This window comes from Amia ocellicauda, chromosome 14, assembly GCF_036373705.1.
Source record: "Amia ocellicauda isolate fAmiCal2 chromosome 14, fAmiCal2.hap1, whole genome shotgun sequence".
Classification (NCBI taxonomy): domain Eukaryota; kingdom Metazoa; phylum Chordata; class Actinopteri; order Amiiformes; family Amiidae; genus Amia; species Amia ocellicauda.
In genome coordinates, this window is record NC_089863.1 from 9,038,736 (window position 1) to 9,066,535 (window position 27,800).

At 43.2% G+C, this 27,800-nt stretch overlaps 3 protein-coding genes across 5 annotated transcripts; 2 read left to right on the top strand and 1 right to left on the bottom strand.

Annotated features, from left to right (window-relative positions):
• Positions 1 to 826: 826 nt before the first annotated feature.
• Positions 827 to 7,018, top strand: LOC136768580 (N-acetyltransferase 8-like). 2 transcript variants are annotated; one of them, XM_066722851.1, is made up of 3 exons: positions 827 to 1,187; positions 4,325 to 4,468; positions 4,658 to 7,018. In XM_066722851.1, coding segments are annotated over exons 2-3 (777 nt in total). In that variant the 5' UTR covers positions 827 to 1,187; positions 4,325 to 4,467; the 3' UTR covers positions 5,434 to 7,018. The 2 variants fall into 2 exon arrangements, with proteins under 2 accessions (XP_066578948.1, XP_066578949.1); XM_066722852.1 differs by lacking the exon at positions 827 to 1,187 and adding an exon at positions 1,461 to 1,773.
• Positions 7,019 to 9,955: 2,937 nt separating this feature from the next.
• On the top strand, positions 9,956 to 14,553 carry LOC136768010 (N-acetyltransferase 8-like). The gene is made up of 2 exons (XM_066722070.1): positions 9,956 to 10,178; positions 13,263 to 14,553. Coding segments are annotated over exons 1-2 (777 nt in total). The 5' UTR covers positions 9,956 to 10,177; the 3' UTR covers positions 14,039 to 14,553.
• Positions 14,554 to 24,425: 9,872 nt separating this feature from the next.
• Positions 24,426 to 26,600, bottom strand: thtpa (thiamine triphosphatase). 2 transcript variants are annotated; one of them, XM_066722855.1, is made up of 4 exons: positions 25,989 to 26,600; positions 25,600 to 25,685; positions 24,798 to 25,409; positions 24,426 to 24,708 (listed from the first exon to the last, which is right to left on the bottom strand). In XM_066722855.1, the coding sequence occupies exons 2-4, from the start codon at positions 25,667 to 25,669 to the stop codon at positions 24,608 to 24,610; spliced, it is 783 nt and encodes a 260-aa protein (XP_066578952.1). In that variant the 5' UTR covers positions 25,670 to 25,685; positions 25,989 to 26,600; the 3' UTR covers positions 24,426 to 24,607. The 2 variants fall into 2 exon arrangements, with proteins under 2 accessions (XP_066578952.1, XP_066578950.1); XM_066722853.1 differs by having other exon boundaries at positions 24,798 to 25,412.
• Positions 26,601 to 27,800: the final 1,200 nt, after the last annotated feature.

Below are 27,800 nucleotides of genomic sequence, written 5' to 3' on the forward strand. Positions count from 1 at the left end.
TAGTTCCAGTCACTTGTACAGGAGGTTCCATTTTCTTACAGGACTTTGAGTGGGACTTTATATAAGTCAGTGAATCCAGTCAGTCATTCATTCATTCATTCACAGACACTTTCTTAGACACTCACACACTGTTTTAGTCATTCATTCAGCCACTTTCTCAGTTATTTACTAACTTACTCAGTCTTTGTGTCCAGAGTTCAGTGTTTGGACAGACTGTGAGATTTGTTATTATTTGTTATAATATGTATTTATTATTTATATGGCTGAAATGTAAGTTTATTTACCCGAATCAGCTTGGGCTTTGTTTTACCAAATGCCTTCTAATTTTGTACAGACGTTTTGCAAGAATGGGTTTTTGCAAATAAAGAGACAAGAAGACACTTTGAAGCTGTATTATTTGTGTTAAAAGTTTAAGTCACTAGTTCAAAGGCTACATTTATACACTGTATTAAAACATGGTATTTTGTTATAGCAGGACTAAGGAATAATGTATTAAATCACAAGGTTTAGGAAAAAAAAAAAGTTAACGCATTGTAGTCCTTTTTGCTAGCAGTCCATTACTCAATAGCTCATACAGTAGCATGTAGTGTATTTGTACAGTAAAATCCTGCAAATATACCTCTTGTGAAAAAGTGCTAATAAACATTTAACTGCTGATCCTTTTGTCCATATTTTACGTTTAAGGTAGTAAAATAACAGCTGTATGCTGTATTTGCAAAAACAGTAGCAAACTGTACATTTCAGCTACAGCAAGATACCGTTAATTGCTGCCAGTTCTTTACTGTTTTTCTACGGGAAAAGTGTTAACAGTGTAGAGGGCAAAATAGATGCAGCAAAGTACAGAGAAATCCTGGAAGAAAACCTGCTGAAGTCTGCAAGAGACCTGGGACTTGGGAGAAGATTAATCTTCCAGCAGGACAATGAGCCCAAACACACAGCCAAAGCCACACAGGAGTGTAGATAGCATTCACTATGTTCCAGTTTATTGGATCACATCAAGGTTTACCTGTAAGAAACATTATAAACCTATTTCCCCTTTAACGTTGCCTTAGTGCAACCGCAGCCCGCATTAGCAGGGCGGAGACGTCGGGTTAAGACTATAATTGCGGCTTCTGTCCTAGCGAGCCAGAGAAGCACGATCCACAGCACAGCACAGCACAGCACAGCACAGCACACAAAGGAAACAGGTAGGCTATGGATACTTTTCCTTTTAACGTCAAACCCGTGTGACTTCCACATCCCAAGTTATTTCAGTTGGATCATCACACACAGCAATGATGCATACAGAAAGACGCACTGGTGCTATAGATCATATTACTGCTATTGATAGGCAGGGGGAAAGAAAACGGCGGGTACAGGATGCTGGAAGTGCATCACTGTCTATTCATTTTTGGGGCATAAATAGGCGCAAACATGAAAGACTATGATGACCACACATCCTGGATTGACATTAAAACTGGTTTCAATGTCCCGGTTTTTAGTTTCCCAGTTTACACTCTTAAAACTATTCAAGTGTTAAAAAGAGAGGCTTGTTTTTATGTGATCAATCACATGAAGAAGCAAAAAGTGTAATGATCTTTGTGAGACTGTAAAACCCGGAACACACTAAGCTCCCCTTAGGATCAGGATGATCTGCCCGGTAGTGTGAAACAAATGGGCTGACTGGTCATATTGGTAATCTCACCCTGTCTGAATGGGCTACCAGCTGCTTCCCAACACCCGCCCTGTATTAAAACCCTGCAAACCCGAGGCAGCCCATCCTGTCATCTATGCGTAAGTAGCAAATGGGTCACTATGAGACAGAATCATGTGAAGTGTGTGGAGCAGTGCAGGAGGGAAACGGTTAAAGACGGTGTAGCCCCCTGCTTTAAAGGGCCAGCGGACCCCAGGCAGACGAGCTGGGGGTCTCAGTGTGAGGGTCTGTTTGGAAACGAAGTATAAGCTGTATTGTTTCGATGTCTTTGATGCTGGTGGCTGAGGAGTTCATTTTCACACAGAGGGGCGCAGACTGGCGCAGACTGGCGCAGCAGCACCAGCTGCGTGTGGGGAGGTCAGTTCATGCGGGTTGGGACTGGGGTAGGTGTAGATTTGTTTTTAAGATTTCAGATATTTTTAGGATTGTCGTTTTAAATGGATTTTAAAACGGGAGCAGTTTTTGTAGCTTGTTTCTGTTGCAGTTTAGATTAGTTTAGGTGGTTTCATGGTTTGGGTTAGTGCTCTTTTTGTTTTCTTTCAGAATGAAGTGTCACGGTTGTCATCTGCTGGCTTGTGTTTTTGGGTTGATTTCGTTTTATTTCTCTAGATGTGCACCTTGTCTTTGTTTTCTACTTTGTTTAGCTTGAAAGTGGCTTTTTGTTCTTATGTTCTGGATGATGTAAAGGGCAACAGCCGCATCCAACAACTGTCCTGAAGCAAGAAAAGAAACGATTTAATTGCCCCCTAATTGCTGCTTTACAAAGACGTCCAAAACAGAAAAATACTTTTTCTTGGCTTTCAGAAACTTGTTTGAATTGAAAATATTGTATTACATAGTGTAACTATTAATTAACTTTACTATTAATAATAATAACAATGTTTACACATTTTCAAGAGCAAATGCAAACACTAAGGCCCACCTTTTATTTGGGGGGGTTGTCTATTCCCAGTTAGAAATAGTTCCCCAGCATGAAACTATATAGCAGAACTATTGTACCTTAATGCCACTATTACTGTTACAAATCTGTTCAGTGTAACACATTGTAGAAAATACAATATTAGTAGTAGTAGTAGTATTAAAGTGATGTATTATTATTTACACTACAGTATTTTCAATTCAAACAAGTTTCTGAAAGCCCAGAATAAGTCTGGCATAATGGTATAATAGCATAATGGTAATCCTATAGACACTTTACCGACTGCAGAAATACATCACTACCTTGAAAACTTAGCGATTAATACAGTCCCCACCTGATGCATTAATTAGGGTTTCAGGACAAGGTGTTTTTTAAAAGTTGATGCCGCGCATGTTATTGATGCGATTCATTTATTTAGCCACAGTGATTAAGCTTATGTAGGTTATACAGAGAAAAAATGCTACATATGTAGGCTGCGACTGTGTATTTCATGATATGCTGAGTGAGACGGATTTAAACACAAGTGCACTTTAATAATGCAACCCAGTTTAATTCTCTTTAAATAAGAAGCGATAATATCTAGGATACGTTTAGCTATGTTGTCAGTGTTAATCTGATCATGATACATTGAGTAATACACGGTTCATTTTTAAATGGGCTGCTCAACAAAGTAAACTAGATGAAATGGGAGCAGATACGTCAAATTTTACAATTCATTTTCTAACAAGTCGAAATACTGATCACTGAACAGCATCTCCCCTACACTCACTGCTGAGAGGGAGGGAGGGAGAAATAGGGAGAGAGATGTGGGGGGTTAATACAGACACAGTGATGTCATTGTTCTCTGTGACCCATTTCTCTCCTAAACCCAGATTATAATCTGGGAATGTAATATCAATACACTGATTGACTGACTAGATTAACTCGCCTCCCAGATCGTTGAGTTTGGTCCGGATGTCTGGGCTGCACAGGAACTTCCTCTACATTCATACCTGACAGACACACCCTTTCAACCATACAGGGAGGGGGGGGCACCGATGTTGAGAGAACTTTAAATTGTCAAACCCAAAAATGTACGGACGGCTCAAATAAGTCACATGTATGTAACGCCCAGTCAGAAATGGTAGTTAGATTGTATGTTTTGCCCTTCCTCCTTATCTAATATCTAATAACTTTTATCAAAGTGGTGATGTAGGAGAACATGTCAATCACAATTAGAATACTCTATTGGCTCGTGATGGAACACAAATTAATACTATTAATAATGGCAGATCAGAACAATAAGTTAACATACATTGCATTAAAATGTACGAGATTAATAACTAAATCAGTCTTATTAAACTGTATAGAGAACTCTAGTCGGAGTTAGCTATTTTACTGCGATGCTAACGTTAGCCAACTTAGATACCAGAACTATATTAAGTATAGGTCCTTTAGCATGTCACGGTCACCTCAAATGGAAAGTCGACATTCGAATGCTTAAAAATCGAGTTCCTGTCCAAGTATTCATCCAACTTTAGTGCGGAGGCCACAGATAAAACACAACAATGTTGGAGACAAACCTATGCCCATGAGTACACAGTACAGTACAATAGAGTCCTGTACAGGGACATCTGTACACAAGCCTACTGAACGGACAAATGCAATAATTTGTCATTTATGCACTTTATTAATGTATTGCATTAATGTTTCTGTATCTCTTACCCCCACAGGACACCTGTGTACCTACTGTGTCAATCTGTCTCTCTCTGACATGAGATTTACTGTCAGTGAAGTTCAAAACCGAGGTACCGAGGAATAAAGAGAGAGAGAGAGAAAGGAAAAAGCAGGACAAGAAGAGAAGGGAGAGAGAAACAGTAAGTTTGGTATTTTGTCTGTACAGTAGTGTTTGCACTGCAATGTAAAGTTGTCTATCTACTTTACTATGTAGTGTGTGTGTGTCTATACGGAAGTGCGTCAGAACTGGACTGTGTCTGCATGGTGATGTACTGTATGCTTTTTACACTCCTCCTTCTCCTCCCCTCTCTCTCCCCGCCCCCCCTCAGTGGCGCAGGATCAGGGCATAGTGATCAGGCGCTATCGGGGGGGTGACCAGGTGGAGGTGCTGTCTCTGTTCCGCCGCTGCACCCTGGGGCACATCTGCCCCGCCTTCCTGCACGCGCTCCGTCACCCCGACAATGTGGGCCTGGCCCTGGGCATGGCCGTGGCGGCGGCGGTGCTGAGCGGGGGCTCCCTCTGGGCGGTGGCGGGGGCGTGTGCCGCGTGGGTGGGGCTGCTGCTCTTCCTCTGCTGGGAGAACTATGCTAGTTACGTCAGAGAGAAGCTGTGCAGTGACATGGCTGACATCAAGGCTCACTTCCTGTCCCACCCCGACAAGTGCTTCTGGGTCGCAGAGGCCGAGGTCGACGGTGGGTCAAAGGTCATCGTGGGGACGGTGGCTGTTACTATGAGGAGTGGCGAGGTGGCAGAGGGAAAAGTCAGGGGTCACGGAGAGGAGGGAGTGCAGGAGAGATGTAGGGAGGAGGAGGAGAGTGAGAGAGAGAGGCTGGAGCAGGAGGAGGGGAAGGTGGCGCAGCTGTTCAGGATGCTGGTGTTGCCAGGCTGGCGGCGAAGAGGCCTGGGGAGGCGGCTAGCACAGACCGCCCTGGCCTTCTGCTCAGAGAGGGGCTACAGCCGCGTCATCCTGCAGACCAGCAGCACTCAGGTGGCTGCACTGGCACTGTACCGCGCCCTGGGTTTCCAGAACACACTCATCATCATCTCGTCCCTCGCCATGCGCCCTATTCGTGTCTCTGTGCTGCGCCTGGAGAAACCACTGTGATGCCCACACTGGCCCCTGGGGGCACCAGAGACAGCACTGAGAACAGAGCACCGCTCAATACAGTGCAGCACAATATAGCACAATGCAGAGCCGATCTATTGTATGCAACACGGCTACTTCACTATTCTACTTCTCTGTATTTTTGCACTTTGTTTGCACTTATGTTGTAAGTCGCCCTGGATAAGGGCATCTGCCAAGAAATAATAATAATAATAATAATAATAATAATAATAATAATAATAATCCTCCTATTTATCAGCACTTCTCTACTACTATTTTACTACAGCACAGCCATCTACTTCACTATCAAAAAGATTTGTAAAAAGAATTTGTACTTGTAAATGCAAAATGTGACCTTTGTGACATTTTTGACAGTGATTAAATGCTCGATCCAACTTACAAATTGTAATTTTGTGAGTTACCACTCACATATTTGTGAGTTGGAAAGAGCATTGAATCACTGTCAAAAGTCAAGAGTTTGTGGAACAATCGATTAGGATTTAACAGAGCATGCGTTCAGCTACGGAATGCAGGTGTTGAGACGCGAATGTGCTGATGCTAATGAGGATTTATTTTGCCTTTTTGTTTCTTAATTTTTCAATTTTGTCAAAATGCTTATTGTAAAAACTAAGTTTTCAGTTTATCCAGCAGAAATAAATCACTACCTTGAAAAATGTGCAGTTAATACAACGACTAACTGATCCACTGACAATGGTTTATATATATATTTTTTTTAAGGAATCCCATACAAAATAATTGCCGCACATAATGTTATAGTGGGATTAATTGATTTAGCAGACACTTCATTGAATTGATTAAGCTTATGTGGAGGTCATCCATGGACAAATGTTGATGCTGAATTTGTGAAAAACAGTTTGAGTAAGTTACGGATCCCAGAGTGTTGTAGGCGTATTCATAATTCTATATAACAGACACAGGACAGGTTTCTACTTTCAGACAGTCTTAGCATTCCTAATCTTGTTTTCAGTTTTGCCTTCATTTAAATTAGTCTTATTCCTAGTTTGTCTTAATTGTAGTTCATTCAATCCAGCTGCCGTGTTGTTTAGAGTAACTAGATTGAAGGAAAGGTGAGCTAGTTAAGGAATTTGGAGGTAGAGTCAGTGAGGTGTCAAATGGTCAGTGCTGTAGACCACTATATCCGAGTCCAAGCCGAGACCAGGACTGTCCGAGGGGCTTGCACGTGCACGTCAGTGATATTAGGTAAATAAAGTCTACAAGAGAATTAAGATAATAAATAATATAGTAATAGTCTGCTTTTTAAAATTATGACTCTTGCTTGTCACATCGATCTCAGGCGTTGACAATTACACACCACATAGGCTACTTAACACAAAGGATAACAGAATAAATCACTAAAGATACAACGTAAAAAGTAGAGTGACTTACCGACTCTGTCTATAATGGATGTAATCACATGATCTTCTGGCAGAGGAATCACTTGGCTTCTGTCCAGAAATGGACGACAGGGCGCCAATTCCTGTACCGTGTGACAGCGTGCTGCACTTCTGTAACATCTACACCTTCACATTGTTCTGTCGGTGTGGACGATGATTTTTGCTCATCTTTAGACAGTTCAGATTGCTTTGGAAGGCTATAAAATAAACTTACACTGGTTTGTATTTTCCCTCATTTCAATTTCATAGCAATTGTATGTATATTCAATTAATTCAGATGAAAATGTTGTATAGTACATCCAAAAAAGATTAAAGGGAAAAAAAAGGGACTAGCAGAATTGAAAAGAAATCACTTGGGCCAGATGGTATATTTCCAACAGTACTTAAAGCAATCGGGGAAATTATTTATAGACTGCTAACACAAATATTCCAAATGACACTTAGAACAGGGGATGTGCCAACTGACTGGAAGACAGCAAATGTCAAACCAATCCACAAGAAAGGGGACAAAACTGAGCCAGGAAATTACAGACCAATCAATCAGTCTCACCTGTATTATTTGATTAAACAGAAAATATAATCTTAATGAAAACCATGTTCTTGATGATAGTCATGTAATCATAGTCATCCCAAAGTCAGACAGTTACGAACAAGGATAGCAAGGCTTCAAAAACAGGGACATTTATGGTCTTTCAGTCAAAACACCAGAGCAAAAGCAGTGTAGTCACTGCCAAGACACTGACTAAATAATTTCAGCCAAACGAAAATAAAACAAAGAAATCCACAAAACAGGACCACAAACAGGCAGGTGCTCACCACCACACAGCTCTCTCCTACTGAACTCCTTGACCCAGCTCTTATACTGTTGGAAGCTTAGCCCCGCCCCCTCAACCCAACCATTAGAGAATAAGGGTAACAAAAGAACCATTAAAAACATACATTCCCAAAATAAGGTTACATAAACATAACAAACTTATAATAAAAGTTTATATTTAATTAGAAAACAAATCTAAACTATAAACCAAGGAAGTAACACTCCACACAATAACCTTAACCCCCTCCCCATGTCAGCGATAAGGTGACCCAGGTCTCTAAAGTCCCTTCCCAAGATGGCCTCTGTAACCTTCCCCTACTTTCCCCAAGATGGCTGCTCCACAACCCCACCCCAGATAAGCCTTTGTTTGGAAGGTTTTACAAACAGCTTAACAGAGGGATGGGCGTATTCCTTCACAATAGTCAACATGCAACTGCAGCTGTAGATCATGTGAAAGCATATGATATGATATACTTAGATTTTCTAAAAGCTTTTGATAAGGTTCCACACCAAAGACTGATCCTCAAATTGGAAGCTATAGGTAAGTAGATGGATTATGAACTGGTTGATGTCTAGGAAACAGAGGGTGTCGATTAGAGGAGTCACTTCTAACTGGAGTGAGGTTGTTAGTGGAGTTCCACAGGGATCAGTATTAGGGCCTTTGCTGTTTCTAATCTATACTAATGATCTGGACTCTGGGATAGTTAGCAAACTTGTCAAATTTGCAGATGATACTAAAATAGGTGGCTCAGCAGATACAATCTCGGCAGCACAGGCTATTCAAAGGAACTTAGATAATATTCAGTTGTGGGCCGACACCTGGCAGATGAAATTCAATGTGGACAAGTGCAAGGTAATACATGCAGGTAACAAAAATGTCCACTATAATTACACTATGGGAGGAATAGAACTAGATGAAGTAACGCATGAGAAAGACCTAGGAGTCTATGTGGACTCCTCACTTTCTCCATCCAAACAATGTGGGGAAGCAATAAAAAAGACAAACAGGATGTTAGGGTATATTGTCAAAAGTGTAGAATTGAGAACAAGGGCAGTGATGTTCAGACTGTACAATGCACTAGTTAGAGCTCATCTGGATACTGTGTACAGTTCTGGGCTCCACACTTCAAGAAAGATATCACTGCTCTAGAGGCAGTTCAGAGGAGAGCAACCAGACTTATTCCAGGTCTGAAGGGAATGTCCTACTGAGAGACTGAGGAACTGAACCTTTTCACCCTGGGACAGAGGAGACTACGTGGGGACTTGATCCAAGTCTTCAAAATCATGAAAGGCATCGACCACATCAAACCAGAGGAGCTTTTCCAGATCAGCAGGGACACACGCACTTGGGGACACAAATGGAAATTGGGCTTCAAGGCATTCAAGACAGAAAACAGGAGACACTTCTTCACACAGAAGGGCGTCACAATCTGAACAAACTCCCCAGTGATGTTGTAGAAGACTGGCTAGGATCCTTGGATCACTCAGTTATTAATGGACACCAAACGAGCACGATGGGTCGAATGGCCTCCTCTCATTTGTAAACTTTCTTATGTTCTGATGTAGTAACACTCCAGTGGAATCAAGTGTGTTAATTCCACTGAAGTCACACTGACCTTCTCTGTCTGTCTGTCTGTCTGTCTATCTGTGTTCCAGGGCTCCTTAAAGTATCTCACATCCTCCCTGTATTTCTCTCTCTTAGTGTCACAGTATGTGATTGGCCAGAAGTCTCTGGTAGTTCTGTAAACTTCCATCTTTCCTGAGACCTTCTGACCAGTGGACAGTCCTGCAAATACACAATACACACATACAGTCAGTACACACAACACAAACTGTCCGTGCACACACATCCACACAGTCAGTACAGCGTATGAATGTGTCGGTGTCTCTTACCCGGTGACAGTGCACTCCAATATATTGTGGAGATAGGTGAGAAGTATACGTTCAGGCTAATGTGTTTTAAGCGCAGTCCCTCCCACCGCATACACTCTTCTTTATTTTCTTGTTTTTAAAGTGTTGATGCATATGCCTTGTGTATACTCTCTTTTTTTATAGATTGCTATAACTAGAACTCTGCAGGGAACTGACTGAAGTCCCTCACCCCAGAGAGAGGGTGGCATTGTCACAATTGTTAGCGGGGCGGTTTCTCGTATATCTCACCCCTTACAGGTGCACAGCGCCTGCATCTAAACACTTCAGCTCCCAGCACACAGAACACACAGCCAGAGACCCCAGCACACCTAAATATATTATTGTTGTTTTTATTTTTGTGGTAGTAGTATAGCAGTACATCTGTGAGTGTTTCTTGAGTGTATCAGTGAGTGTGACTGTCTAGGCTCAGTCAGAGACACACCTATTGTCTAACTACCTACATACCTATCACATCTGTCTGTCTCTGACATGTGAGAGCCTGAGGTTCATCTGATTACTCTGAGTAAAGTTCAAAACCGAGGAACTCAGAGGAATAGAGGGAGAGAAGGAAAGAGTACGACAAGAAGAGAAGGGAGATAGAAACAGTAAGTTTGATATTCTGTCCATACTGCACTATGTATCTGTATAGTGCGTGTCAGATCTGTACTGTGTGTCTGTATAGTGCGTGTCAGATCTGTACTGTGTGTCTGTATAGTGCGTGTCAGTACTGCACTGTGTGTCTGTATAGTGCATGTCAGATCTGTACTGTGTGTCTGTATAGTGCGTGTCAGTACTGCACTGTCTGTATAGTGCGTGTCAGATCTGTACTGTGTGTCTGTATATTGCGTGTCAGTACTGCACTGTGTGTCTGTATAGTGCGTGTCAGTACTGCACTGTGTCTGTATAGTGCGTGTCAGTACTGCACTGTGTGTCTGTATAGTGCGTTTCAGTACTGTACTGTGTGTCTGTATAGTGCGTGTCAGTACTGCACTGTGTGTCTGTATAGTGCGTGTCAGTACTGCACTGTGTCTGTATAGTGCGTGTCAGTACTGCACTGTGTGTCTGTATAGTGCGTGTCAGTACTGCACTGTGTGTCTGTATAGTGCATGTCAGATCTGTATTGTGTGTCTGTATAGTGCGTGTCAGATCTGTACTGTGTGTCTGTATATTGCGTGTCAGTACTGCACTGTGTGTCTGTATAGTGCGTGTCAGTACTGCACTGTGTCTGTATAGTGCGTGTCAGTACTGCACTGTGTGTCTGTATAGTGCGTTTCAGTACTGTACTGTGTGTCTGTATAGTGCGTGTCAGTACTGCACTGTGTGTCTGTATAGTGCGTGTCAGTACTGCACTGTGTCTGTATAGTGCGTGTCAGTACTGCACTGTGTGTCTGTATAGTGCGTGTCAGTACTGCACTGTGTGTCTGTATAGTGCATGTCAGATCTGTATTGTGTGTCTGTATAGTGCATGTCAGTACTGCACTGTGTGTCTGTATAGTGCGTGTCAGTACTGCACTGTGTCTGTATAGTGCGTTTCAGTACTGTACTGTGTGTCTGTATAGTGCGTTTCAGTACTGTACTGTGTGTCTGTATAGTGCGTGTCAGTACTGCACTGTGTGTCTGTATAGTGCGTGTCAGTACTGCACTGTGTGTCTGTATAGTGCGTTTCAGTACTGCACTGTGTCTGTATAGTGCGTGTCAGATCTGTACTGTGTGTCTGTATATTGCGTGTCAGTACTGCACTGTGTGTCTGTATAGTGCGTGTCAGATCTGTACTGTGTGTCTGTATAGTGCGTTTCAGTACTGCACTGTGTGTCTGTATAGTGTGTTTCAGTACTGTACTGTGTGTCTGTATAGTGCGTTTCAGTACTGTACTGTGTGTCTGTATAGTGCGTGTCAGTACTGCACTGTGTGTCTGTATAGTGCGTGTCAGTACTGCACTGTGCGTCTGTATAGTGCGTTTCAGTACTGCACTGTGTGTCTGTATAGTGCGTGTCAGTACTGCACTGTCTGTATAGTGCGTGTCAGATCTGTACTGTGTGTCTGTATATTGCGTGTCAGTACTGCACTGTGTGTCTGTATAGTGAGTGTCAGTACTGTACTGTGTCTGTAAAGTGCGTGTCAGTACAGTACTGTGTCTGTATAGTGTGTGTCTGTATAGTGTCCGTACTGCACTGTGTGTCTGTATAGTGCGTGTCCGTACTGCACTGTGTGTCTGTATAGTGCGTGTCCGTACTGCACTGTGTGTCTGTATAGTGCATGTCCGTACTGCACTGTGTGTCTGTATAGTGTCCGTACTGCACTGTGTGTCTGCATAGTGTCCGTACTGCACTGTGTGTCTGCATAGTGCGTGTCCGTACTGCACTGCACTGTGTCTGTATAGTGTGCGTGTCAGATCTGTACTGTAGGGTTGGCCATAGACCCAGAGCCTGGAGCCAGAGCTGAGGTCATGTAGCTGCTCCACTCTCTCCCCCTCCATTAAACTCTCCCATATATGAATTCCAGTTTTCTTGAATTGTTGTGTGTTGGGGTTTATAAAATAGGTTCAGGGCCTGTATGCCTAAAACATCTCAGAATTACTCCTAGTAATCACGCTGAAAGTTCGTTTAGGAGTAAAATTACTCCTCGTTCAGAGTAGGAGGTAGAAGTTACTCAGAAAGTCTCTTACACCTACTTTTAGCTGGGAGTAAGATCCAGTCCTAGGAATAACTTCTAGCAAATTTTCATGACAGTTTAGGTTAAAACACGGCTCACTGTGATGTATTTTCTTCATTTTGGAAAAACAAAACCCGCGAGATCACATGTAGACGAGCAGAAGCGAAAGGACAACTATATGAACATGCTAAGCTAACTCAGCCTTTTGTTTGTTTATAATTTGACACACAATAATAAGTGTTTTCCCCTCATTCCTTCACTACAAGGACATTAAGATGCTACATAGAATTAAAATGCTAGATTAATTTCACATTCATAATCACAATCATAAAATATAGGCTACATTAAACACCTTACATTTAACACTATCTATTCAGGTGTATAAAATCACCCACACAGCCTTCTCCAATCTCCTTAAACAAACATTGGCAGTAGAATGGGCCGTACTGAAGAGCTCAGTGACTTTCAGCGTGGCACCATCATAGGATGCCACCTTTCCAACAAGTCAGTTGGTGAAATTTTTGCCCTGCTAGAGCGTATTAATGATTTTGGAATGAGATGTTCAACGAGCAGCTGTGCACATACTTTTGGCATCTCCAAATGATTTAATTTCAAACAAATTCTTCATCTACCTAAATTCACCTCATTTTACAGTGATCTGTTGGTCGCCAGGGAGTTAAGGTCACATACTGGAGTCATGCCCCCTGCACCTGGACTTCCACTAGGGCTGCCCCTTTTGAGGGGGGTTGTTGGCGATTTGACTACATTTTTTTACGACATATCCAATAGATCACAGTGCTTAAAGTAACTGGACATCATCCAAAAAAAAAAACAGGGGGTCAAAACACACAAAAAAAAGGATCCAATCCAAGTTTGCACAGATTTTGCACAGCCAGCAAACCCAGAGCATTGCCAACCCTACTGTACTGTGTGTGTCTGCACTGTACTGTACTGTATACCTTTATGCTCCTCCCACTCGCTCTCACACCCTCTCTCTCCCTCCCTCCCTCTTTCCTCTTCTCCCCGCCCCCCCTCAGTGGCGCAGGATCAGGGCATAGTGATCAGGCGCTATCGGGGGGGTGACCAGGTGGAGGTGCTGTCTCTGTTCAGCCGCTGCACCCTGGGGCACATCCGCCCTGCCTTCCTGCGTGGGCTCCGCCAAACCGACAATGTGGGCCTGGCCCTGGGCGTGGCCGTGGCTGCGGCGGTGCTGAGCGGGGGCTCCCTCTGGGCGGTGGCGGGGGCGTGTGCTGCGTGGGTGGGGCTGCTGCTCTTCCTCTGCTGGGAGGTCTATGCTGGATACGTCAGAGAGAGGCTGCGCAGCGACATGGGTGACATCGAGGCTCACTTCCTGTCCCATCCCGACGACTGCTTCTGGGTCGCAGAGGCTGAGGTCGCCAGTGGGTCGAAGGTCATCGTGGGGATGGTGGCCGTTACCAGGTGGAGTGGTGAGGTGGCAGAGGGAGAGGTCAGGGGTCACGGAGAGGATGAGGGAGTACAGGAGAGATGTAGGGAGGGGGAGAGTGAGAGAGAGAGGCCGGAGCAGGAGGAGGGGAAGGTGGCGCAGCTGTTCAGGATGCTGGTGCTGCCAGGCTGGCGGCGGAGGGGCCTGGGGAGGCGGCTGGCACAGACCGCCCTGGCCTTCTGCTCAGAGAGGGGCTACAGCCGCGTCATCCTGGAGACCACCACCACTCAGGTGGCTGCGCTGGCGCTGTACAGCACCCTGGGTTTCCAGAAAACGGCCACCAGCGTCCCGTACCTCGCCATGCACCCTGCCCGCATCTCTGTGCTGCGCCTGGAGAAGCCACTGTGATGCCCACACTGGCCCCAGGGACGCCAGAGACAGCACTGAGAACAGAGCACCGCTCACTACAACACAATATAGCACAACACAGTATACTGTGTTGTATACTTTACTATCCTCTCTGTACACCCGCTATTGTAACAGCACTGCTCTACTACACTGTTACTACAGCACAGCCCCCTATTGTAACAGCACTGCTCTACTACACTGTTACTACAGCACAGCCCCCTATTGTAACAGCACTGCTCTACTACACTGTTACTACAGCACAGCCCCCTATTGTAACAGCACTGCTCTACTACACTGTTACTACAGCACAGCCCCCTATTGTAACAGCACTGCTCTACTACACTGTTACTACAGCACAGCCCCCTATTGTAACAGCACTGCTCTACTACACTGTTACTACAGCACTGTCTTTGGTAATGCTCTACTACACGGTTACTACAAAACAGCCCCCTACTTCGTCGCGTCAGTGTGAATGGAAGCTACTCCACGTAGATTTGTCTGTACAATAAACACAAATTTACTCACTGACTGAGTGATGCTGAATTAATGTGAAAATGTTGTGGAGAGCTTTGTGTGTGTTGTGTGGTGCAGTGTGGATGTAGTAACACCCCAACACTACACTCCAGTTTAATTGTGTTTAATCCACTGAGATGCACCACACTGGATTTCTCTGGCTGCCTGTGTTCCAATTGCATAAAACTATATTAGACTGGTCTAAAACATTAGACTGGTCTTAATTTGACAGTTAGACTAGTCTAAGCAAGTTAGCCAGTTGCATAAGAATTAAGACTCACTAAGACTTAGCCTGAAAAGTTAGCTGCCTGAGGCTAAGTTAGAATTTAAATCTATCTTTCCAGTAACACTGATGGCCTGAGTTTACACTGACACGGTCACTGAGACTGAGTGGCGGAGTCTCCCACTGGCTCACACACACTCCACTGTCCCGCTCACCGGCAATCCCCCACAACATCGAGACTCCTCCCCAGATATTTAAATAACCAACTGTGCATTTTACCTGCACTTCTGTCCTTTTGAAACTAATTTATATTTGTACTTTTGTACTGTATTTTAGCACTTTTATTTTCCTCTTGTATTCTGTATGTCACCCTGGATAAGGGCATCTGGCAAGAAAGAAATAATAATTATAATAATACTTAGCATAATAATAATTAACTCTGTGCGGCATTTAGTACAAGGCTGTTTCCTTTTCAAATAGCATATTCTTCCATTGTTTCTACCCGTCCTTTACAGACCGCACAGCACACACACAGCAGCTTGATGCTGTTAACTCTTTTTTTCATTTTTTCCCCCACGCCTTGTGTTTGAGTGCATTAGTGCAAGTTTCAGAAAATCACGCTCAAAGTATATATTTTTCTGCATTATATTTCAATAACGGTTTTACACAAGTGTCCGCCATGTTGTTTTTTCTTTAGGTGTCTTAAAATTCCCGGAATGCATTGTTGTGATAGACTAATTAAGACCAGTCTAAGGAAAGACTGTTTTAAGCAATGGTCTTAACTGAGTGTCTACCGTTAGTACGATTTAAAATTATACTAAGACAAACACTTAGGCTATGTTATGCAACTGGCACCAGGGCTCCATAAAGCATCTCACATCTTCCTTGTGTTTTTCTCTCTCAGTGTCACAGTATGTGATTGGCCAGCAGCCTCTGGAAGTTCTCTAGGGATTTGCTTTTTACTTTTATTTATTTGAAAACAGAACAAGTGAAAAACAGACAGATCAGAAACAGTATAAAAAGTCTAGATGAGGTTCGAAACCCAAAAGGGCTTATATTATAACGAATAACTAATAAATAATATATATACAGCTCTGGAAAAAATTGAGACCACTCCAAGTTCAGAAATCAATGTTAAGTGGTCTCAATTTTTTCCAGAGCTGTAAATATACAGTGAGGGAAAAAAGTATGATCAGTCTATAATTTTAATGGTAGGTGTATTTTAACAGTGAGAGACAGAATAACAGCAAAAAAATCCAGAAAAACGCATTTCAAAAAAAGTTATAAATTGATTTGCATGTTAATGAGGGAAATAAGTATTTGATCCCCTATCAATCAGCAAGATTTCTGGCTCCCAGGTGTCTTTTATACAGGTAACGAGCTGAGACTCTCTTAAAGGGAATGCTCCTAATCTCAGCTCGTTACCTGTATAAAAGACACCTGTCCACAGAAGCAATCAATCAATCAGATTCCAAACTCTCCAACACGGCCAAGACCAAAGAGCTGTCCAAGGATGTCAGGGACAAGATTGTAGACCTACACAAGGCTGGAATGGGCTACAAGACCATCGCCAAGCAGCTTGGTGAGAAGGTGACAACAGTTGGTGCGATTATTCGCAAATGGAAGAAACACAAAATAACTGTCAGTCTCCCTCAGTCTGGGGCTCCATGCAAGATCTCACCTCGTGGAGTTTCAATGATCATGAGAACGGTGAGGAATCAGCCCAGAACTACACGGGAGGATCTTGTTAATGATCTCAAGGCAGCTGGGACCATAGTCACCAAGAAAACAATTGGTAACACACTACGCCATGAAGGACTGAAATCCTGCAGCGCCCGCAAGGTCCCCCTGCTCAAGAAAGCACATGTACAGGCCCGTCTGAAGTTTGCCAATGAACATCTGAATGATTCAGAGGAGAACTGGGTGAAAGTGTTGTGGTCAGATGAGACCAAAATCGAGCTCTTTGGCATCAACTCAACTCGCCGTGTTTGGAGGAAGAGGAATGACCCCAAGAACACCATCCCCACCGACAAACATGGAGGTGGAAACATTATGCTTTGGGGGTGTTTTTCTGCTAAGGGGACAGGACAACTGCACCGCATCAAAGGGATGATGGACGGGGCCATGTACCATCAAATCTTGGGTGAGAACCTCCTTCCCTCAGCCAGGGCTTTGAAAATGGGTCGTGGATGGGTATTCCAGCATGACAATGACCCAAAACACACAGCCAAGGCAACAAAGGAGTGGCTCAAGAAGAAGCACATTAAGGTCCTGGAGTGGCCTAGCCAGTCTCCAGACCTTAATCCCATAGAAAATCTGTGGAGGGAGCTGAAGGTTCGAGTTGCCAAACGTCAGCCTCGAAACCTTAATGACTTGGAGAGGATCTGCAAAGAGGAGTGGGACAAAATCCCTCCTGAGATGTGTGCAAACCTGGTGGCCAACTACAAGAAACGTCTGACCTCTGTGATTGCCAACAAGGGTTTTGCCACCAAGTACCAAGTCGAAGGGGTCAAATACTTATTTCCCTCATTAACATGCAAATCAATTCATAACTTTTTTGAAATTCATTTTTCTTGATTTTTTTGTTGTTATTCTGTCTCTCACTGTTAAAATACACCTACCATTAAAATTATAGACTGATCATTTCTTTGTCAGTGGGCAAACGTACAAAATCAGCAGGGGATCAAATACTTTTTTCCCTCACTGTATATAATATATGATAATAACATTTACAAAACAGACAACAGGCTGTGTGTGTATTCATGCATGTGTGTGCGTAACGTGTATTACATGGCTGAGTCTATTGGGTAATTTGGATAATCAGACTAACTCCCAATCTAGGCTTGAAATGTTTGAGGGATGATGATGTTTTGACTGTGAAAATTAGAATTCCAAAGTATGGATCCTCTGTATGTAATAGAGAATTGACTATGGATGGAGCGACAGTAGGGAAAATGAAGATGATCTTGTGTTATGTTCATGAATTTGAGAATTTACCTGAAAGACGCCTGTGAAGGGTTTGGGTATAATAAATGCTTAATTCCTTGAAAGTCTGTTATTACAACATAGTTAACTGTAGCGCTTTTAGCTATAATTCTTTATTAATTTGTAACTTATTACTTTCTTAGTCTTATGCCGGGCTACGAAAACATTTTAAAATACATACAAAATACGGATATTTACCTTGCGCAAACTTCAAACATGCAAAGAAACACATACTAATTGGTATCCAAAGTCAATTCAGATACCAGTTTCTTTTGTTGTTTTGTTTGCCCGCAGTGTGCACCACACTTCCCCTGTTCACCACCAGAGGTCATCATCACCTGAATACTAAACCCTGTCTCTCACATTGCTCAGCACCATGTGCACTTGCACCATCAACTCTCTGCTCCCATTGGACCAGCACTACACGTCCCTGTACCCTGCTTGCCTCTGGTCTGCATTTAAACCCCCTGCTACTGCAATTCAATGCTCAGTCTTGTTTGTTTCCAACAGCATTTATAAGTGATATTCCCACCTACCAGAGATACACCTGTGTTCCTGACCATTGCTAGTTCTTCCATACTCTGACCTCTGGATTGCCTCTGACTACTTGTACACCCGACTGACCAACCGACCGAGCCTTTGCCTGAATACCCAACTACGCCTCTTGCCTTGTCCCCATTGCACTGTTTGCCGGCCCTTTGACCTGTGACAAAGACAGAAAACAGGAGACACTTCTTCACACAGAGAGTCGTCACAATCTGGAACAAACTCCCAAGCGATGTGGTAGAAGCTGAACATTTGGGAACATTTAAAGTCAGACTGGATAGGATCCTTGGATCACTCAGTTATTAATGGACACCAAACGAGCACGATGGGTTGAATGGCCTCCTCTCGATTGGACACTTTCTTATGTTCTAGTGACTGTTACCTACCTGCTTCGTCCCGCACTTGAGTTCTCCACGTCCCTGGCTGTCTGTCTAGACAGTCATTATCTCAAACTACCCTTCTTTGTTAGGCTATTACTTACCTATTAATATCCCTTCAATATCTTGTGGGCTTTATCACAGTAAGTCATGACCAGAGACTGTGATTGTTTCCTTTCCATGAGACTAAACGGCAATTGGCTTTTCAGTTTTACTTAGGAGTCCTAAATCACACAGTTTGACATTGTTTCCCAGATGCACATAAATAATTCAAACAGAGGGCAATGGCCTTACCCTAATCTTGACCTATCATCTTTAAGTATACAAGCAGTAAAGTCTTGCTAGAGAGAAATTTAAACTTTCCTTCCACAATACCAAAACATTTCATAACTTTACAGGAGACACATAAAATACACTCTTTCCAGCTCAGTTTTTCATCAACCAGAACCCCAATGAATCTGGTTGATGAAACCTGAGCCATTTTATTTGAACTAATAGAAATGCTGGCCTTATTTTTACAATATCACTGGTTCTTGCCAGTAAATACAATACAATCGTTTTTTTAACATTCAAAGACAATGTGTTTATTTCTAAGCCTATATTGTCTTAATCGATCAGAGAATCAAAGTTCTTGTGAGACAAAATTAAGTTGTTATCATCAGCAAAAAGTGTAGGAAGTAAGACAGAAGACACAGCAGCAAGGTCATTAATATGGATTATAAAGAATCCCCAAAGGAGGAGAGGGAGGGAGGAAGAAAGAAGGACAGGGAGAGGTGTAGGGGGTTAATACAGACACAGTGATGTCCTTATTCTCTGTGACCCATTTCTCTTCTGAAAACGGATTATAATCTGGGAATGTAATATCAATACACTGACTGACTGATTGACTAGATCAACTCACCTCCCAGATCGCTGAGTTTGGTCTGGATGTCTGGGCTGCACAGGAACTTCCTCTCCACCTCTACATTCATTTCTGACAGACACTCCCTGTCAGCCACACAGCACAGTACAGCACAGAATCAAACAGTATATATTGTACAATACAGTATATTGTTCCAGGTGTTAAGAAACTGCTTATTACAGGTAACCTATAAAAGCTGTGGGTTAAATGCCCTGGAGGACTGGGTTTGGGCAGCACTGCTCTAGGCTCAGTCAGAGACACACCTACTGTGTCAATCGGTCACTCTCTGACATGTGAGAGCCTGAAGTTAATCTGATTACTGTGACTAAAGTTCAAAACCGAGGAACTCAGTGGAATAGAGAGAGAGAAGGATAAAGCAGCACAAGAAGAGAAGTGAGAGAGAAACAGCAAGTCTGCTATTTTGTGTCACTAACACTGAGACTCGAGTCGAGACTTTTTTTGCAGGGACACGAGTACAGTCAAGTCTGACTTGAGTCATTACAACTCTGCTGTATGGTGTGTGTCTGCATTGTACTGTGTCTGTACAATAGTATGTGTTTGCACTGTATTGTACTGGTGTCAGTGTTTCCTGCAGGAGTCTGTGTTTATAGCGGGTCCACTTTGTAAAACAGCTGTCAGATGGTCACCTGGTGACTTTTTGACTCACAAGGAAGTCATTTAGCTTTATTTCTCTTTAGTGTGACAACAAATCAAGAGTAGAATGTTTAGCTTGTGTGCAATGATGCATTTGTATTCTAGTTTATCCACTGGGTCTAAATGTTGATAGAAAGAGAAATCTAGTCAACAAATAGGTAGTAAGACATGTTTATTATAATAAATGCGCTATAGATGTGCTATGAATGCAAAAACAATAATAACTAGAAAAATATCTCATTCCCACTATCCAAAGTAGGGAAGAGAAGTGAATATAACATTTGATAGTAAAAAAAAGAAAAAAAAAAAAAACAGTATTGATATTTTAATATTGATTTTATTTTAAACCCTGTACTGTTGGTTGGCTCTCTATGTAGCTGATGAGGATTGAGGGGAATAGGATTTGTTAGTTCTTGTCTGTGATTGGCTAACAATGGTTGCGTGCAATTCTGCGCAGATTTGCGCGGCTTCGCCAATGAGATCTGTGGAATTCTGCAGATATGCGCATATCTGCGGAAATATGCGCCACAAGAACGCAACCGATGACTTCCTCACAAATACGTTTTTCATGGAAATACTTTGGCAAAGTAAATTAAAACACTGTTAAATGTATAATATGTGCAGTGCAATTAATCTGCCCCAAATCTACAGCTGGTGTGTTAACCCACCTAAACGCAAAACACTCTTCTGCGAAACTAGCAAAGACAGAAAAGGAAAGAAGAGCCACAGACAAATGAAGATTATTAAGCTGCACAGACAGACAGCTACTGTGTTTCTGAACGCAGAGCGGCCATCTGTGGAGTCTGGTTGGAAACGTGGGAAAGTAAATATTTTACTTAAGTAGATCCATTAAATAGATAGTCAAATACATTTTGTATTTCGCTGTTATGACCGGAAAACATTGCCATAAGGACGCTAATGTATTTTCAACTATTATTGAATGAAAATTAAATTAATAAAAATTGGAAAAGAAAAACATTTTGGTCTGTCAGTTACACAGGTAATTGCAAAATATTCCTTCATAAACAAACAGTCACAAGCTTTATAGTTAATTTGAAATTGTAACAATAGGAAGTAGTGATAATGTCAGGAAACAATAATAATACGAGATGCGTGAGAGTTGGCAGGTGCTTATTGCTGCTGTTATTATTATACGTCTTCTAATAGGAAGGTTGTTTTACATGTTTATTGAATGTGTCATGTTTATTTAACAAAGTAGTGTTAGATAAGTATTTTAAAATAAAGTTCACAACGTTTTGCAATTGCAAACATTGTCACAATGCATTATTTCGCATGTAATGTATGTCGCGTTTTGAATGGGTGGCGGGCGACTATTCGAGTAGTTGACGAGAACAGCTGTGGATCTATCGATATCGATATTGTAACTGTTCTCAGTCCCACAGACACTGCCCCAGCATGAAACTGCTGTAGGTTTAAAGGGACCCGTAATACTATCAATAGGAGCAGAAATAATTTTAGGGCCGTTCTTCTAAATATTAGAAATGCAGCCTCTGAACACTCACAATGCACTTAAAAATACCACAGAGTGGCATGGGGGTCACCAGTTTGGGTGTCTATTCCCAGTTCCAGAAATAGTTCCCCAGCATGAAACTATATAGCAGAACTATTGTATCTTAATGCCACTATTACTGTTACAAATCTGTTCAGTGTAACACATTGTAGAAAATGTGTATACAATATTGTTGTTATTGTTGTTTTTATTAGTAGTAAAGTATTTTATATTATTTGCGCTATGACATACAATATTTTCAATAAAAACAATCTTCTGAAAGCCCAGAATACGTAATTTTCAGTTTTGGACGTCTTTGTAAATCTTTCCACTGTTCCTGGTCTTACCCAGTCCATTTACAGTCTGCTGTGAGCTGCGATACAGAAGCACTGATGAAAGCCTCACAGATGAGACGTGCTGCGACCTGACTCCAAATTAAATCAAATTGGTTTCAGTTCAAACATATTTTCTTTTCCAGAAACTGTGTGCGAACAGGATTTCTCCATTTCTACATTATATTCTTCCTCCACGCACCTGTAATACAGGATGAACTTCTTCTGTTTTTTTTATTTTGTACATTTTGAGCCCTTATTTAAATTTTTAAACCACAATAATACCAAACTGCGGAGTGGCATCTTTTTAATTGAGGTGCTAGTTGCAATTCTTCTGTTACTTGTGCAGCTGCAGGTGGTGGGGACTCTGCAGACAATTTGGTCGCGTTCGTGTAGCGTAGATTTGTGCAGATCTGCGCGGCTCCACCAATGGCATCGGTGGGATTCTGCAGATCTGCTCAGAACTGCGAAAATCTGCGCAACACGTACGCGACCACTGTGACTCTCTCCTTCAGTATGTCTCCATGCTGTATTTTCGTTGAGTATGAAAAGCAGTGGGGTGGTGTGACCTACAGATCAAGGTCAATTAAAATCTCACCAGATTTAAAATAAAATTCCAAATTTGTAGGAAAGGTTTTCTAGTTGTTTTTTTTAATTCCAAAACATACGATATTTTGAAAATACTAGTTGTATCGTAGTAATTCAATATCGTATATATTGTGGGTAACGATAACCGTGGCAACCCTACTCTGGAGCTGGAGCATTAATTGAATAGTATATTGCTTTGTTAGGTCAATTAAGCAATTAAGACCTTAGTTGGAACAAAAACCAGCAGGGCAGGGGGTACTCCAGGACCGGTTTGAAAACCACTGCACTAGATGTTGGAACATTGCTTTGGGGATTTGCTTCCATTCAGTCACAAGAGCATTAGTGAGGTCGGGCGATCAGGCTCGGCTCAATTCATCACAAAGGTGTTCGAGCTGAACCTCTGGAGTCACTCCAGAGCCAGCAAACCTGGAGCACTGCAAACACTACCCTATTGTACTGTGTGTGTCTCTAGTGCAGTGTGTGTCAGAACTGACCTGTGTGTCTGCACTGTACTGCATGCCCATACACTCCTCCTTCTCACTCACTCTCACACCCTCTCTCTCCCTCCCTCTTTCCTCTCTCCTCTTCTCCCTGCCCTCTCTCCTCCCCTCTCTCTCATCCCTCCACCTCAGTGGCGCAAGATCAGGGCATAGTGACCAGGTGGAGGTGCTGTCTCTATTCCGGAGCTGCATCCAGGAGCACATCCGCCCCACCTTCCTGCACGCGCTCTGTCACCCCGACAAGTGGGCCTGGCCCTGGGCGTGGCTGTGGCGGCAGCGGTGCTGAGCGGGGGCTCCCTCTGGGCGGTGGCGGAGGCTGCGCAGCGACATGGGTGACATCGAGGCTCACTTCCTGTCCCACCCCGACGACTGCTTCTGGGTCGCAGAGGCTGAGGTCGCCAGGGGGTCGAAGGTCATCGTGGGGACGGTGGCTGTTACCAGGTGGAGTGGTGAGGTGGCAGAGGAAGAAGTCAGGGGTCACGGAGAGAAGGAGGGAGTGCAGGAGAGATGTAGGGAGGGGGAGAGTGAGAGAGAGAGGCCGGAGCAGGAGGAGGGGAGGGTGGCAGAGCTGTTCCGGATGCTGGTGCTGCCAGGCTGGCGGCGGGGGGGGCTGGGGAGGTGGCTGGCACAGACCGCCTTGGCCTTCTGCTCAGAGAGGGGCTACAGCCGCGTCATCCTGGAGACCAGCACCACTCAAGATGGCTGCGCTGGCGCTATACCGCGCCCTGGGTTTCCAGGACACACTCACCAGGGCACTGCCCCTCACCATGCACCCCGCTCGCATCTCTGTGCTGCGCCTGGAGAAACCAATGTGATGCCCACACTGGCCCCCAGGGACACCAGAGACAGCACTGAGAGCACCGCTCACTACAGCACAACACAAAATATAGCACAACGCAGCTCAGACTATTGTTTGCAATACTGCTATTCTACTTAACTATCCTACTTCTATGCAGACCCCCCTATTGTAACAGCACTGCTCTACTACACTGTTACTACAACACAGCTTTACTACAGCAGTGTCTCTGGTACTACACTGTTATTACAGCACACACCACTACTTCAACAGTTGTTGTGTCAATGTGAGAGGAGACTTTCACTGAGATTTGCCTGTACAATAAACAATGATTTACTCACTGAGTGATGCTCAATTTTTGAAAATGTGTAGTGTGGTGCAGTGAATGTCTGTGGTTTGTGTGTGTTGCGTGGTGCAGAGTGTGTGTAGAAACATCCCAATGCTACACTTTTACTACACAGCTTAATTAATTGTGTTTATTCCAGTGAGATACACCACACTGACACTGACCTTCTCTGTCTGTCTGTCTGTCTATCTGTGTTCCAGGGCTCCTTAAAGCATCTCACATCCTCCCTGTATTTCTCTCTCAGTGTCACAGTATGTGATTGGCCAGCAGTCTCTGGTAGTTCTCTGGGATCTCAGTGTCATAGTATGTGTTTGGCCAGCAGTCTCTGGTAGTGCTCTGGGTGGAATCTCTGCAGGTAAACTTCCATCTTTCCTGGGACCTTCTTACCAGTAGACAGACCTGCAGGCACACAGAGATACTCAGTGCGTGCAGGCACACACACACACACACACACACAGCCAATCAGTCCAGTGTATAATGTGTCTTACCCAGCAACAGTGCAATGGTGTTGATTGTGTTGAGAGCGACGTCAATGTTTCCAGGGTTGGAGGTCATGACTTCGATCTCACCCACACAGTAGCCGAAGTCCGCACTGTCCAGGTCGACCCGAGCCACCCCACCCGGGCCCTCCAGCCTGTAGGAGTGGCGCTGCGTAATGAACTCGGCAAAGGGCTGCAGCCCCAGGGCCCTCACCCATGCCACCCCACTGCCCTCATTCTCACCCTCCTCCTCTGCCCCTGTCTCTCCCTCCATCTCACCATACACCTTTGACTCTTTGATTCCCTTTGCCACTCTAGCTTCCTGCGTTTCTCCTGCTTTCCCTCCTGCCCCCTCTCTCCCGCTCAGCTGCTCCCTCACTCTGGCCATGATCTCAGGCAGCTCAGTGATTTCTCTGTAGCAGGTGCACTGCCTGTCTCCCTCCCTATCTCCTCCTCCTCCTCCTCCTCCTCCTCCCTTCCTCTCTCCTCCCTCGCTGCCTGCATCGGAACACTTCAGCTCCCAGCAGTCCCGGCGGCGGCGCAGCCACATGTTGCCCAGAGTGAGGCGCCAGTCCGGGGAGTCGAAATACTGATCACTGAACAGCATCTCCCCTACACTCACTGCTGAGAGGGAGGGATGGAGAGAGAAGGAGGGAGGAAGAAATAGGGAGGGAGAGGGAGAAGTGTGGAGGGTTAATACAGACACAGTGATGTCCTTATTCTCTGTGACCCATTTCTCTTCTGAAAACGGATTATAATCTGGGAATTTAGTATGAATACACTGACTGACTGATTGACTAGATCAACTCACCTCCCAGATCGCTGAGTTTGGTCTGGATGTCTGGGCTGCACAGGAACTTCCTCTCCACCTCTACATTCATTTCTGACAGACACTCCCTGTCAGCCACACAGCACAGTACAGCACAGAATCAAACAGTATATATTGTACATGACAATATAGCACAGTGTAGTCCAGTATAACACATTCCAGTGTAATACAGTACAGTAATATCTGCTGTAGTACTGTGTAGTCACAGTCCTGTACAGGGCTATATTCACACTGTGATCAAAATGTACAGCTGTACACAAGCCTACTGAGTGCAAAACGCAATAAATAAGATCTGTCTGATTCTCATTCATTCATGGTCTTTATTAATTAGTTGAATAAATGAATGCTATCACGGTTGTGATCTTTCTTACCCGCACAGGACGCCTCACAAACACACTGAGAACCGGACAGGCGATCACCGGACACCCGTCTCGGGGGTCCTACTCCTTCACCGCCCCCTTGTGCATTCTGGGATTGTAGTCCGTTTCCCTGTGCGGCCTCCTCCTGCGGTGAGTTAATCGTTTTGGCCGCTTTGTTTTGAATAGATGACTCACATATGTATGGTACCATTTTAACACCGTTTAACGCCATTAAAATCGCACTGACGATTAAACTACCGCTACCCACAATGCAATGCCAGGAAGGCGACGTCTTCTTTTTCCGACCTGAGCTGAGGAATGCGTGCCGCGGTGCCTTCTGGGACTTGCAGTTCTTCCGTTACACCTGGTTAAAGCGGCATGGACCCAAACTGGCACAACACAACAAGACCCATATTCTTACGACATGAATGAGCTTTACAACAGCACAAAATAACACAACATGAATGAGCTTTACAACAGCACAAAATAACACAACATGAATGAGCTTTACAACAGCACAAAATAACAACATTAATGAGCTTCACAACAGCACAACATGAATGAGCTTTACAACAGCACAATATAACACAACATGAATGAGCTTTACAACAGCACAAAATAACACAAAATAACACAACATGAATGAGCTTCACAACAGGACAAAATAACACAAAATGAATGAGCTTTACAACAGCACAAAATAACACATTAATGAGCTTCACAACAGCACAACATGAATGAGCTTTAAAACAGCACAAAATAACACAAAATAACACATTAATGAGTTTCACAACAGCACAACATGAATGAGCTTTACAACAGCACAAAATAACACAACATGAATGAGCTTTACAACAGCACAAAATAACAACATTAATGAGCTTCACAACAGCACAATATAACACAACATGAATGAGCTTTACAACAGCACAATATAACACAACATGAATGAGCTTTACAACAGCACTATATAACAACATGAATGAGCTTTACAACAGCACAAAATAACACAACATGAATGACCTTTACAACAGCACAATATAACACAACATGAATGAGCTTTACAACAGCACAATATAACACAACATGAATGAGCTTTACAACAACACAATATAACAACATGAATGAGCTTTACAACAGCACAATATAACACAACATGAATGAGCTTCACAACAGCACAAAATAACACAACATGAATGAGCTTTAGAACAACACAAAATAACAACATTAATGAGCTTCACAACAGCACAATATAACACAACATGAATGACCTTCACAACAGCACAAAATAACACATTAATGAGCTTCACAACAGCACAATATAACACAACATGAATGAGCTTTACAACAGCACAATATAACACAACATGAATGAGCTTTACAACAGCAAAAAATAACACATTAATGAGATTCACAACAGCACAACATGAATGAGCTTTACAACAGCACAAAATAACACAACATGAATGAGCTTTACAACAGCACAAAATAACACAACATGAATGAGCTTCAAAACAGCACAATATAACAAAATGAATGAGCTTTACAACAACACAATATAACACAACATGAATGAGCTTAACAACAGCACAATATAACACAACATGAATGAGCTTTACAACAGCACAATATAACACAACATGAATGAGCTTTACAACAGCACAATATAACACAACATGAATGAGCTTCACAACAGCACAAAATAACATTAATGAGCTTCACAACAGCACAACATGAATGAGCTTTACAACAGCACAAAATAACACAACATGAATGAGCTTTACAACAGCACAATATAACACAACATGAATGAGCTTCACAACA

Bases quoted from the DNA above. Each gene is read 5' to 3' on its own strand.
- thtpa (XM_066722853.1), bottom strand. From the start codon at position 25,669: ATGAATGTAGAGGTGGAGAGGAAGTTCCTGTGCAGCCCAGACATCCAG. The intron at 25,413-25,599 runs GTGAGTTGATCT...CCTCCCTCTCAG, and splicing joins CAAACTCAGCGATCTGGGAG to CAGTGAGTGTAGGGGAGATG. The intron at 24,709-24,797 runs GTAAGACACATT...GTGTGCCTGCAG, and splicing joins CACCATTGCACTGTTGCTGG to GTCTGTCTACTGGTAAGAAG.